Source organism: Oncorhynchus gorbuscha, linkage group LG09 (assembly GCF_021184085.1).
Source record: "Oncorhynchus gorbuscha isolate QuinsamMale2020 ecotype Even-year linkage group LG09, OgorEven_v1.0, whole genome shotgun sequence".
NCBI classification, from domain to species: Eukaryota; Metazoa; Chordata; class Actinopteri; order Salmoniformes; family Salmonidae; genus Oncorhynchus; species Oncorhynchus gorbuscha.
Window position 1 is genome coordinate 40752902 of NC_060181.1, and position 14953 is coordinate 40767854.

Sequence of the window (14953 nt, forward strand, 5' to 3'; positions counted from 1 at the left end):
TGATGTGTGTGCAGAGAAACTTGAAGCTTTTAACCATCCCCACTATGGCCCTGTCTATGTGGATGGGGTTTGCTCTCTGATCTGTCTCCTGTAGTCCACAATCAGCTCTTGGTTTTGTTGATGTTGAGGGAAAGGTTATTGTCCTGGAACCACTCGGCCAGGGCTTTAACCTCCTCTGTGTACGCTGTCTTGTTGTTGTTGGTGATAAGGCTCTGTCGTGTCGTCAGCAAATTTGATTATTGAGTTGGAGTCGTGCGTCGCCACAAAGTCATTGGTGAACAGGGAGTACAGGAGGGGGTTAAGCACACACCCCTAGGGGGTTCCCGTGTTGAAGGTCAACGTGGCGGAGGTGTTGATGCCTACCCTCACCACCTGGGGTCAGCTTGTCATGAAGTTCAGGACCCAGTTGCACAGGGATGAGTTCAGACCCATGGCCCAGAGCTTAGTGATGAGCTTGGGGGGCACTAGGGTGCTGAAAGCTTAGCTGTGTAGTCGATGTACAGCATTCTCACATAGGTATTCCTCTTGTCCAGATGGGATAGGGTAGTGTGTTGTTCATGGATATGTTTGGGCGGTAAGCATATTGTAGGAGGTCTAGGGTGTATGGTAAGGTGGATATGGTCCTTGACTAGCCTCTCATGATGACAGAAGTGAGTGCTACTGGGTGATAGTCATTTGGGTACAGGAACAATGGACAACAGACTGGGATAGGGAGAGATTGAATTTGTCCGTAAACGCTCCAGCCAGCTGGTCTGTGCATGCTCTGAGGACGCAGCTGGTGATCTTGCGAGAGTTAACGTGCTTAAAAGTCTTACTCACATTGGCTACGGAGTTCAAGAGACCACAATTCTCCTGAACAGTGGGGGCCAGCGTCACTCCTGGTTTTGTCTCACCATGGGTGATGGTCAGATTCACGTTCATCGTCGAAGGAATGAGCGTTACACCGAGGCCTGTACTCAGGAGCGGGATAGATTTGGAGGTGGAGGGTCCGTCATGGTCTGGGTTGGTGTGTCACAGCATCATCAGACTGAGCTTGTTGTCATTGCAGTCAATCTCAACGCTAGGCGTTACAGGGAAGACATCCTCCTCCCTCATATGGTACCCTTCGTGCAGGCTCATCCTGATGCACTGCAGTACTTAATGCAGCTGGTGGCCACACCAGATACTGACTGTTACTTTTGATTTTGACCCCCTCATTTGTTCAGGGACACATTATTCCATTTCTGTTAGTCACATGTCTGTGGAACTTGTTCAGTTTATGTCTCAGTTGTTGAATCTTATGTTCATACAAATATTTACACATGTTAAGTTTGCTGAAAATAAACGCAGTTGACAGTGAGAGGACATTTCTTTTTTTGCTGAGTTAATCTTGTGTCTTTTGCATGTTCAGTGTGCAGTGGAGTCCACAGCAGTTTGTCGTGGCACTCACACGTACATGTATGTACACAAATATATACAGTATGTATGCATATTCAGTATATATTTACACTATAAACAGAAATGCAAGGGGGAAAATTACATGTATTTCTTTCTCAAAACATTCTATTTTTATACAGATTTCGAGGTGAATCTTAACAAGTACAGAAGACAAACAGATAAGCTTTTCCTCCCCCTCCTCCTCGTCCCCCTCTAACTCTCTCTCCAAAATTGGCCTCCATTGTTGTCCAAACCAAGAAAGGCAACCTGAAACCTATTCATAATGCTCAAGCTCTGATGTCTAAGTGAAGACATTAGCTATAAATGCTTCCACAGGTCAGCACTGGGTGAAGGTAATCGGTCAATGAGTGTGGCATTTGGAATGGCAGTGTTTTCCAAACAAAATCACAAGACCTGTTAGTTTTGAATGACGTGTCTAATGTAGAGAACTGCATAACTTTTTTTTTGTTTTAAGCATTGTTTGTTAAGGGCTAAGTAAGCATTTTACTGCAAGGCCTTTTTCAAATTTGATGTCAAGTGTCCTATATATCAGTACACTTGTAACAACCTAATAATTACGAAACGTCTATTCAAGCAAATAAGCCATTACATTTTTTGTTAACCAAATTTTACACTCATTGACTGCTGAACAAGAAGACAGAGTTTGGGCCAAGTTAGCCCTCTTTCCTCGCCTTTTCCTCTCTGGTTGAGTTCTTGGCAACCAACCCTAAGGCCTTTTTTAAATTTAACTCACCTGTAAACTCCACCGACTGATGTGTCACCTCAAGCTGTGCCCATAGCTTTCAGCCAACCAATCACATTAGTTCAGCCCTTGAAGTGGAGCCAGAGAAGGAAGCAGTGAGACATATACAGTCAATGAACAAAGCAGACCAGACCCAGCTGCTGCCTATGGGAGAACCACCCCTTGAGCCAGGTATGAGCAATTCCAGTCCTTGGGGGCTTGATTGGTGTCACAGTAGACTGGAACTGAGACCAATTTTATCAATCGTATACGGCCTGAGTAAGACATCTTCATTTATCCACCATCTTTGGTGAAGCTTCCTTTAGAACAAGAGTGAGGCCGGGATTCACAACTGAGCACAATTCCAGGGCTCTTTCTCAATGAAGGCCTTGATTCAATCCGGAGAGTCATTGGCAAAGGCTGTGAACAGAGTGTTTGCTGAGAAGAACAGAACAAAAGGTGAACTGAAAGAGTTGAGTTTTCTGTAAACTGATTTGACTGCATCTTTTCACAAGGGGAAATCAAGCAGAATTGCACATGGGTAAGGATGAACAGATGATCAAGCTCAGAGCCTGAAGCACGCGAAATACGCAGACAATGTTTGCTCTTATTGGAGATTTTTTAATAACACATGTCAATATTGCAACAGCCATCTGTTTTTCTAAACAGGTAAAAAAAAAAAAAGGTTTTAAAATTCCAAACACCCAAGTTGATTGGCGATGGCCCTAAATTCAAAGGATAAAACCCCTACACAGTGAGCAGATATTTAACACATTGTTCTTCAAACAAATTATAAAAATAGATTGCATTTTCAAATACATATTTACAGTAAACATATTTTGTAATGGTAGAGTAAACAGGGGGACACACACACACACACACACACACACACACACAACAACGACTGATTCGCTGAAGTGAAAAGGTCCAGTTTGGTGTCTGTGTATACAGGGCTGTTGAGACTGTTTCTATGTATATGTATATATATGTATATGTGTGTGTGTGAGTCTATAGGAGTATCTTTTCAGAACATGATATGGGTTTATATATGGTGTTGAGGCAAAACCGCTCCAGGGAGAGGGGAGAGAGAAAGAGAATACATGGGGAAGAAAAGAGAAAATGTACTGGTAGTCCTTTCATACCAGATACTATTACAACATGCCATTTATGAACCGCACTGAACCAATAAAACATCTATTGTGGACGGTGCATTCGGAAAGTGTTCAGACACCTTCACTTCTTCCGAACTTTGTTATGTTACAGCCTTATTCTAAAATTGATTACATAGTTCCCCTGATTAATCTACACACAATACCCCATAATGACAAAGGAAAAACAGGTTTGGATTTTTTTGCAAATGTAAAAAAAAAAAAACTGATATCACATTTATATAAGTATTCAGACCCTTTACTCAGTACTTTGTTGAAGCACCTTTGGCAGAGATTACAACCTCGAGTCTTCTTGGGTATGACGCTACAAGCTTGGCACACATGTATTTGGGGAGTTTCTCCCATTCTTCTCTGCAGATCCTCTCAAGCTCTGTCAGGTTGGATGGGGAGCGTTGCTGCACAGCTATTTTCAGGACTCTCCAGAGATGTTCGATCGGGCTCAAGCCCGGAGCTCTGGCTGGGACACTCAAGGGCATTCAGAGACTTGTCCTGAAGCCACTCCTGCGAGTGCTTAGGGTCATTGTCCTGTTGAAAGGTGAACTTTCACCCCAGTCTGATTTTCTGAGCGCTCTGAAGCAGGTTTTCATCAAGGAACTCTCTAGACGTTGTTCCATTCATCTTGTCTTTGAAATTCTACACAGGGACACTGAACGCCAATATTAAATGAATCATTGTTTTATTAACAGCAAGCTGGAGAGGTCATGCATGTGACAGACCAATACCTCACAAGGCCTCTTCTCTCCAAGCTCAGACCTTGAAACTGAGATATCCCTTTCATTCTCAAAACAAGGTTCTGGAAGTACTAGCAAATTGCAGATATTGATGGTGGGGATTACTCCCAGGCACATTCAATCAGTCAGTCACTTGCATGAACACAGAAATGTGTTACTACAAAAGCACAAACATAACATTTTCCATCACAATTTTTCCCTCGATCCTAACTAGTCTCCCAGTCCATGCTGCTGAAAAACATCGCCACAGCATGATACTGCCCCCACCATCCTTCACCATAGGGATGGTATTGGCCAGGTGATGAGCGGTGCCTGGTTTCCTCCAGACATGACCCTTGGTATTCAGGCCAAAGAGATCAATCTTGGTTTCATCAGACCACAAAATCTTGTTTCTCATGGTCAGAGTCCTTTAGGTGCCTTTTGGCAAACTCCAAGCGGGCTGTCATGTGCCTTTTACTGAGGAGTGGCTTCCGTCTGGACACTGATTGGTGGAGTGCTGCAGAGATGGTTGCCCTTCTGGAAGTTTCTCCCATCTCCACATAGGAACTCCAGAGCTCTGTCAGTGACCATCGGGTCCTTGGTCATCTCTCTGACCAAGGCCCTTCTCCCCCGATTGCTCAGTTTTGCTTGGCAGCCAGCTCTAGGAAGAATCTTGGTGGTTCAAAACTTTTTCCATTTAAGAATGATGGAGGCCACTGTGTTCTTGGGGACCTTCAATCCTGCAGAAATGTTTTGGTATCCTTCCCCAGATCTGTGCCTCAACACAATCCTCTCTCGGAGCACTACGGACAATCCTTTCGAACACATGGCTCGGTTTTTGCTGACATGCACCGTCAACTGTGGGACCTTTATATAGGCAGGTGTGTGTGCCTTTCCAAATCATGTCCAATCAATTGAATTTACCACAGGTGGACTCCAATCAAGTTGTAGGACCATCAAGAATGATCAATGGAAACAGGGTGTACCTGAGTTCAATTTCAAGTCTGATAGCAAAGGATCTGTATACTTACGTAAATATGGTATCTTTTTCATTTTTTATAAATTTGCACACATAAAAACTGCTTTCGCTTTGTTATTTTTCGGTATTGTGTGTAGAGGGGGGAAAAAGGGGGGGGGAGTATTTTAAAATAAGGCTGTAACGTAAAAGTTTGGAAGAAGTGAAGGGGTCTGAATACTTTCCGAATGCACTGCAGCGAGCTACAAGAGTATGATATAAATAAAAAAAATGCCTCATAATACGATTAAATGTTACTTGTTTTGAAAAATACATAATACTGACAAATGCGAGTGGCTTGTGACTGCACAGTGGGGGGGTTGTGGGATTTGTAGGAACATTTAGAACATGTTAAGCGTACAACCATGATGTATAGCTAAGGCCCTGTGTTTTGGTTAACCACTTAACCTTGATTTTAAGCATTTTCCAGAAATGATAATTAGACCAAAAATGTAAGCAATTGTCTGAGGATGGCGCTTGGACCATCTGACATAAAAAGAAAGGGGGAACAGTTTGATGAAAAAGCTTTAAACAAAAAGGTTCAAATCCAGGTCATGTGACATGATTAACCAAAACACAGGGCCCTATGCATGACGGCTTGAATTGCTGGCCCGGAAAAAAACATACATGATCACTCTACGACATTCTGAAATACTGCAATACTGCATATATAATGCAACACATCGATACCATACATCCAGCGACACTGGACTCAAAATGTATAAGTCCTATATCAACTACTGTAGATTTGTTGACTGTATCAAAATGATTCTACACCCCTGTCTAGAAGAAGAAAAAAGTCAACATACTATAGTGTAAGTCCTCTTCATAATATCTTCTGGTTCAGAACACCCTTATTCAGTAACAGAATCCCTCTAACTAGAAAAAATAAAGAAAACGTTATGATACACACTGTAATCAAAAGAAACAGAACGGCGAGGAAGGGATATGCTTGACACCAAAGGACATGTGCTTTGCAGCATCCTTAAACACAAAATGACACAAATTATTTAGTAATTAAAATAAAAATAAAATCAAGTATGACCCTCGTAACCTCTTCCCGTCAGGTTGTGTGAGAGTCTGTAAACTGGAAACGCATATAAATATGAATACATTTCAGATACGTCAGCTTGAGACTTGACCTTTATTCTCAACAGTGCAATATACCCATGTAGTGAAAATGCTTTTTAGACAGGAGAAATATATTAGCGAGACGCTACATGATACCACTGACATCCCGGCTAAGGGACATTAGCCATTCCACACACTGAGAAAACACCGGGAGAGCAGAGACGGTTAACGGAAAAACTTTCAAAAAGACAAATTGTGTAACAGACTAAATAGAAATTAACAATCAAACACACGGTTTCGATTTACAGTTTTCTAGTTTTTGTTTTTTAATCAGTAGTTTCCTTCTGAAGGTAAGTCTTTTTCCAGCCTCGTGATTGGTCGGCTATGTACGACTTGACACGGCCTGGGCTCCGCCCACACTGTGGGAACCAGTCACTCGATCGCACTTCAGCGGCCGGAACAGTAATGTTTTAACCATTGAACTGAGACCAGTTTTATAATTTTAGCCCTGTTTGACAGACAGAACTTTCACCATTAGTGCCTTATCCCACTGTTCTGAGACCAGTGGTAGAGGGACAGCCCTGTAATGGACAGTACTTCTCAACCAGGGTGGTTTTAACCTCAGTTCTGAGACAAGTGGTATAGTAGAGTATCACTCTGCTTGAGGGGACAGTTCTTCTCCATCCAGGAAATGTAATTACCCCATATTTTGAGAGCAGTGCAAGACATTTTAGGTGGACAGTACTTCTCTATCCGGGTAGTTTTAAGTCTCTGTAACTACTGATCCAGGGCCTGTTGTCAGAGCGGACATCCAGTCAATTTGGGTCAGCGTGCAGACAAAAGTCATATGACTTTCGACAAAGTACGTTGATCACATGACTTGAAGATGCCTCGCTCCCAAGGACTTAGAGGGAGGAGGAGGAAGAGTGAGTGGTTGGAGTGTGGCGATATCTCTTCCGATCTCTCTATCCACTTCATGTTGTCCATCTGGATGAGAGACGAGTTCTCTCCTCTGTGAAAATCCTTCTATCCGTCCGTCCGTCCATTTGCACGTGTGTGTATGTGTGTGTCAGACCTGCACCCCTCTGCCGTGCATCTGGATGACCTGGGCTCTAAGGGTCTGGATGGCAGACAGGATCTGTTTCTGGTGCTCCAGAGAGGTGATGCCTAGACTCAATACATCTCTGTGGAGAACGACCACAGCACAAAGATATCAGTTAGACTATACCAACTCATGATATTCAGATGCACCAGCAACATACATGTTTGTGCATCAACTCTCTCTCTCTCTCTCTCTCTCTCTCTCTCTCTCTCTCTCTCTCGCTCGCTCGCTCACACACACACACACACACACACACACACACACACACACACACACACACACACACACACACACACACACACACACACACACACACACACACACACACACACACACACACACACACACACACACACACACACACACACACACACACACACACACACTTAGAGCCACTCACTGGACTGTCATACGGGCCACAGACTCCAGGTAGCAGTATCCTGCCGCGGTGAAGTTGTCCTTGTAGCGCCCCATGTCCACCGCATCCAACCACTCGCCTACCGAGTTAAACGAGGGGAACGACGGAAGAGTCCGCTCTGCCAGGGAGATGGAGGAGCCCAGAGGGAGGGTTCCTAGCTGAGGGAGGGTTCTACGGATAGAAGGGGAGAGAGAGAGATTTCAGGAAGGGATGCATGAGTCTGTTACCATAAGCGGTAGTATTTCTACTCTGATATCAAAACTGAGTGGGACGTGGGAGACCTGCTTGGACGACATAAACAAACCCTTACCGATGCCAGCCCATGTTGGCTAGCAAAGTCTGTTACCTGTTAGCCTGTATATTGACCCTTGTTTAGCCCGTGTTAAGCATGGTTTGCAGGGGCCTATGTCCTACCTGCGTGCCAGTGTGGAGGAGCCGATGCCGTTGGGGCTGCGGATGCTCTTGCTGAGAGCCGAGTGGATCTGGCTGAAGGTGGGTCTCTCGGTCCTCTCCTTCTGCCAACAGTCCAACATCAGCTGGTGGAGGTGGGGTGGACAGTTCATAGGGGCGGGCAGGCGGAAGCCATCCTCTATCGCTTTGATCACCTAGGACGAGACGGAGAGGAGATGGCGGGAGAGAAAGGGGTGTTAACTTACAGGGAGAAATGTTGATAGTGAGCGATTACACCATCTCAGTCTAAAGTGGCTTCAGGAGATCTCCGACGACAAAACGACACCCAAACAATCTCTTTATTCAAAGGTTCTTTCAAAAGCGCTAATCCAGAAAAACAGATTTATCCCCCATAAAGACTTCTAAATACAAAACTTCCCAAAATATATTCTCCCCCTTTAAATCACCGTGTTGTAACACTGTGCTCCCGAGAAAAAGCTCTTCGAAAAAAAACCTTGAAAATGTTCCACATTCACTAAAAACACAGACCTCTTCAGTTCTGTCCTGACCTCCGATTTAACCAAACAGTGTTCCTAAAGTGTTTCTTCATTGGCGGACATTTTCCATTTAATCAGAGCTAAAAAGAAAAAGGGCATGTTAGGGCAGCGTGTGGGCTGCGTGAGATAATGGTGAAACGATGTATTTGTTTAATGCATTAATATCTCAAGGGCTCAGCCAGCTTGGCCTTTGACATTTCTTCCGGAGAGTTTAGTACTGTGAACATAGAGGTAGACACAAAGTCTGGATATTGAAAAGGTAAGCTAGTAATACACCGTCCCGGTTCATGTCCTAGCTGAGGGACGGTTCATAGTAATTCATTTCAACATTTCATGGTCGTCTAGTTTGCCTTTTTATCGTTGGGATTAGTGGAAAGATTTAGACAGCGTATTAGCGTGAACAAGCTGTTGGCTTAAGTGTGAACTTTGTGAACTCTGATTAACCCTCTATCTACTCTAATACCTTTGAATGCCATTCATGACGCGGCCTTGGATCAAAGGCATTTTGGCACAAAAGCACTCTTACTTTTCTCTTCAACAAAGTCTTTACGCAACATTTTCTGCACTAGTCCGAAGTTTGGAGTTTTCTTCCAAAGTGAAAAAATAAAAATAAGCGATCCCTCTGAAAAATTGAGAGGGAGGGGAGAAGGGAACCAAAACACACGCCCTCATCGACACAAACCCGGCAGCGGCAGGGTCCGAGCGATTGGACAAATCTTCTCACCCTCCTAAAATAGCTATATTTCACATTTCCTTAAAGAGAGCGCCGCTTCCTGCCGGGATTTTAGGCTTCCTCTAAGAGCGGGGATCGTGGTGGCACTTTGGGACCGCCACCAAAAAGCGACATGGTGTCCTTAAGAGAAACAGGATTGGTCACGGAGATGACTTATGCTGGGGACTTAGAGCTCAAAGAGACTTTTAGAGAAGCACCCGTGGCTTTCCCTCTAATAAGATCTGAGCTAGCCCAAGTCAAAAAGTTTGCACCGTTTTAGAGGGGACAGAGAAGACGGGGAGGAGAGAGAGAGAGAGAGCACAAGAGAAGAGAAAGTATAGGAGAGAGATGAATAGGTAGAGAAGGAAACAGCATAGGGAATGGGGTGAGGGAGGGGACAGAGATGCACATGTGGATAAAGAGCAAAGGGAATGAGAGAGAAACAGAGAGAGCGAGCAACCGAGAGAGAGATGAGTTGAATAAAGAGACTAGAGAGGAGAAGGTCGAGTGTAGAGAGCGAGAGATATGAGTTGGATAAAGAGACTAGAGAGGAGAAGGTCGAGTGTAGAGGGAGAGAGAGAGACAGTCACTCTACTCACGTCCTGGTTGCCCATATCCCAGTAGGGTCTCTCTCCGTAGGACATGACCTCCCACATGACGATGCCAAAGCTCCAGACGTCAGACGCTGAGCTGTAACGGTGGTACTGGATGGCCTCTGGGGCGGTCCACAACACCACACTCTTCCCCGCATGCTGAGAGAGAGAGAGACAGTCCGAAACAGAGAGAGAGATTTTCAATTCACATGTTCAACTCCACACTTGACACTGGACATCTTGAATGAGTATGTTTCATGTAGCCTATGCTAGAATCTACATTTAAACATCCTACTACACTATGATTATTATATATTTGCTATTTATTTATTTGATTATTGTGCCATGCATCAGGATGCCCAGTCCACAATTAAAATGATCATACTTAGATATGCAAACACATACAGTAACAGTCAAACGCTTGGACACACCTACTTATTCAAGGGTTTTTCTTTATTTTCTACATTGTAGAATAATAGTGAAGACAACAACACCATGAAATAACACATTTGGAATTAAGTAGTGACCAATAAACATATATTTGATATATTAGCTTCATTAAAGTAACCACCCTTTGCCTCGATGACAGCTTTGCAAACTCTTGGCATTCTCTCAACCAGCATCATGAGGTTGTCACCTGGAATGCATTTCGATTAACGGGTGTGCCTTGTTAAAAGTTAAATTGTAGAATTTATTTTCTTCTTAATCTGTTTGAGTCAATCAGTTGTGTTGTGACAAGGTAGGGGTGGTATACAGGAGACAGCCCTATTAGGTAAAAGACCAAGTCCATATTATGGCAAGAACAGCTCAAATGTAAATAAGAATATGTTCTTAACTGACGTACCTAGTTAAATAAAGGTTAAATAAAAATAAAAAAATATGCAAAGAGAAATGACAGTCCATCATTGCTTTAAGACATGAAGGTCAGTCAATCCGGAAAATGTCAAGCACTTTAAATGTTTCTTCAAGTGCAGTCGTAAAAACCATCAAGCGCTATGATGAAACTGGCTCTCATGAGGACCGCCACAGGAATGGGAGACCCAGAGTTACCTCTAATGAATTTATACTGTGCAGCAGAGTTAACTCCTTCAGAGTTCAAGTAACAAACACATCTCAACATTAACTGTTCAGAGGAGACTACATCAATCAGGCCTTCATGGTTGAATTGTTTTTAAAAAAACTACTAAAGGACACCAATAAGAAGAGACTTGCTTGGGCCAAGAAACACAAGCAATGGACATTAGACCGGTGGAAATCTGTCCTTTGGTCTGATGAGTCCAAATTTGAGATTTTTTTGTTCCAACCGCTGTGTCTTTGTGAAACGCAGAGTAGGTGAATGGATGATCTCCGCATGTGTGGTTCCCACCATGAAGCATTGAGGAGGAAGTGTGATGGTGTGGGGTTGCTTTACTGGTGACACTGTCTGTGATTTATTTAGAATTCATGGCACACTTAACCAGCATGGCTACCACAGCATTCTGCAGCGATACGCCATCCCATCTGGTTTGTGTTTAGTGGGACTATCATTTGTTTTCAACAGGACAATGACCCAAAACACACCTCCAGGCTGTGCTGCATCAGATGACCTGGCCTCCACAGTCACCTGACCTCAACCCTATTGAGATGGTTTGGGATGAGTTGGACCACAGAGTGAAGGAGAAGCAGCCAAACGAGTGCTCAGCATATGTGGGAACTCCTTCAAGACTGTTGGAAAAGCATTCCTCATGAAGCTGGTTGAGAGAATGCCTTGAGTGTGCAAAGCTTTCATCAAGGCAAAGGGAGGATACTTTGAAGAATCTCAAATATAAAATATACTTTGATTTGTTTAACACTTTTTTGGTTACTACATGATTCCATATATGTTATTTCATAGTTTTGATGTGTTCACTATAATTCTACAATGTAGAAAATAGTCAAACTAAAGAAAAACTCTTGAATGAGTAGGCGTGTCCAAACTTTTGACTGGTACTGTACGTACATCATATCAAAGTCTATTTGTCACGTGCGCCGAATACAACCTTACACCTTACAGTGAAACGCTTACTTACAAGCCCTTAACCAACAGTGCAGTGTTTAAGTAAAACATAGGTATTAGGTACACATTAGATAAGTAAATAAAAATAAATAAAAACAGTAAAAAGTTACAGTAGCGAGGCTATGTACAGGTGGTGGTACCGGTACAGACTCAACGTGCGGGTGCACCGGTTAGTCGTGCTATTTGAGGTAATATGTACATGTAGGATTAATTAAAGTGACTATGCATAGATGATAAACAGAGAGTAGCAGCAGCGTAAAAAAGGGGTTGGCGGGGGGGGGGGGGGGGGGGGGCATAGTCTGTGTAGCCATTTGATTAGCTGTTCAGGAGTCTTTTGGCTTGGGGGTAAAAGCTGTTGATATGGGCTTTTGATCCTAGACTTGGTGCTCTGGGACAGAGAGAACCGTCTATGACTGGGGTGGTTGGAGTCTTTGAACATTTTTTGGGCCTTCCTCTGACACCGCCTGGTATAGAGGTCCTGGATGGCAGGCAGCTTAGCCCCGGTGATGTACTGGGCCGTACGCACTACCCTCTGTAGTTCCTTGCGGTCGGAGGCCAAGCAGTTGCCGTACCAGGCGCTCGATGTTGCAGCTGTAGAAGTAGGACCCATGCCAAATCTTTTTAGTTTCCTGAGGGGGAATAGACGTTGTCGTGCCCACTACACAACTTTCTTGGTGTGTTTGGACCTTTCTAGTTTGTTGGTGATGTGGACACCAAGGAACTTGAAGCTCTCAACCTGCTCCACTGCAGCCCCGTCAATGAGAATGGGGGCGTGCTCGGTCCTCCTTTTCCTGTAGTCCACAATCATCTCCTTTGTCTTGATCACGTTGAGGGAGAGGTTGTTATTCTGGCACCACCCGGCCAATTCTCTGACCTCCTCCCTATAGGCTGTCTCATCGTTGTCAGTGATGAGGCCTATCACTGTTGTGTCGTCTGCAAACTTAATGATGGTGTTGGAGTCGTGCGCAGCCATGCAGTCGTGGGTGAACAGGGAGTACAGGAGGGGACTGAGCACGCACCCCTGAGGGGCTCCAGTGTTGAGGATCAGCGTGGCAGATGTGTTGTTACCTAACCTTACCACCTGGGGGCGGCCCGTCAGGAAGTCCAGGATCCAGTTGTAGAGGGAGGTGTTTAGTCCCAGGGTCCTTAGCTTAGTGATGAGCTTTGAGAGCACTATAGTGTTGAACGCTGAGCTGAAGTCAATGAATAACATTCTCACATAGGTGTTCCTTTTGTCCAGGTGTGAAGGGGCAGTGTGGAGTGCATCTAGGGTTTCTGGGATAACGGTGTTGATGTGAGCCATGACCAGCCTTTCAAAGCACCTCATGGCTACAGACGTGAGTGCTACGGGTCAGTAGTCATTTAGGAACATGAGCAACCAGTACGAGAATAGCGTAGTCATTCCTACCGAAATGAATACAATTGAAACACAAAAAAAACGAAAACCTTTCAGTTATACAACTTATCTTGTCACGACTTCCACGCTTTGGAAATAAAATGTGCCACAAGGAAAACGTATTTTCTGAATCGCCATTCAAGTTGTACCTCATCCCTACTCCAGAATAGTTCCGGTTCCCGTTGTTGCATAGTTTGAAACGCACTTGCTCTTAAATCATCATGTAATGTACAGTCAAATCAAATGTATCCTACACACTGCCTCATCTAAATCTAATCTAAATCAACCACTGTCAACCAAAAGAGAGTGGAAAAAAGTCAGACAAAGAGATGGAGAAAGCACAGGGAAACACTGATTCATTACAGAATGCATTTTAAATCATAGTCTGTACTGCACACACACACTTGCACATCCGATTCAACATAAAGGGGAAATACTAAAAGAAGCACACCTCTCCCGCCGGCTTCAATGGGCTTCTTTTGACGATGTCACTGTCATTTGAATGTATGATTTTTATAGCATTTTTTTACAAGATGAGATTTTTTGTATTTCTTAGCAGTAATATATTTAACAGGAGACGATATCACCCAGGTCTCTCACCAGTGTGGTCTATATGGGTAAAGACTAAACAAGGTAGTAAACAATGTAAACAATATAGTACATATCCCAGTACATACAGTATGTATTACCTATCACAGTGAGACTAAAGAAGGTTGTAAACAATACGGTTTTCAACCATGTAAATATCAGTCAGTAGTTTCACCAGCGTGGTGTAGATGACCTCTATGGGTAAAGAGTAAAGACTATAGGTAGAAATATATTATTAAAAAATATATATAATACTAGTAAAAAAATATAACAAGTAATATACGTTTTACTAGTAATATAATATCAGTCAGTCCCTTCACCAGTGTGCTGGAGATGACCTCTATGGGTGAAGAGTAAAGACTATAGGTAGTAATATAATATCAGTCAGTCCCTTCACCAGTGTGCTGGAGATGACCTCTATGGGTGAAGAGTAAAGACTATAGGTAGTAATATAATATCAGTCAGTCCCTTCACCAGTGTGCTGGAGATGACCTCTATGGGTGAAGAGTAAAGACTATAGGTAGTAATATAATATCAGTCAGTCCCTTCACCAGTGTGCTGGAGATGACCTCTATGGGTGAAGAGTAAAGACTATAGGTAGTAATATAATATCAGGCAGTCCCTTCACCAGTGTGCTGGAGATGACCTCTATGGGTGAAGAGTAAAGACTATAGGTAGTAATATAATATCAGTCAGTCCCTTCACCAGTGTGCTGGAGATGACCTCTATGGGTGAACAGTAAAGACTATAGGTAGTAATATAATAGAAATAAAACATTATAATCATTGTAATATATAGTACTAGTTAAAAATATACATATGTCTAGTAATATACTTTTTTACTTGTAATAGACTATCAGTCAGTAGTCTCACCATTGTGCTGTAGATGGCCTCCATCTTGTCCTCTTGGAGGGGTCTGAAGCCGGACATCTTGCAGCCCAGGCTGGCGTTGACCAGTACCTTGTGGGCGGCCAGGCGGCGGTGGACGAAGCCCATCTCTGTCAGGTACTTCATCCCAGAGGCCACGCCCCCCAGCATGT

At 43.6% G+C, this 14953-nt stretch overlaps 1 protein-coding gene across 1 annotated transcript in view; it reads right to left on the minus strand.

Moving 5' to 3' along the window:
* Nucleotides 1-4703: 4703 nt before the first annotated feature.
* LOC124044381 (ephrin type-A receptor 7-like) overlaps nucleotides 4704-14953 on the minus strand; it is an 86067-nt gene continuing 75817 nt past the window's right edge. The window contains exons 11-15 of the mRNA XM_046364033.1: nucleotides 14787-14953; nucleotides 9902-10054; nucleotides 8058-8248; nucleotides 7626-7814; nucleotides 4704-7307 (exon numbers count right to left, since the gene is read on the minus strand). The exon at nucleotides 14787-14953 is cut by the window's right edge and continues 37 nt beyond it. Of these exons, the coding sequence (XP_046219989.1) occupies nucleotides 7193-7307; nucleotides 7626-7814; nucleotides 8058-8248; nucleotides 9902-10054; nucleotides 14787-14953 (815 nt within the window). The 3' untranslated portion in view covers nucleotides 4704-7192. The remainder of the gene's footprint in view (nucleotides 7308-7625; nucleotides 7815-8057; nucleotides 8249-9901; nucleotides 10055-14786) is intronic.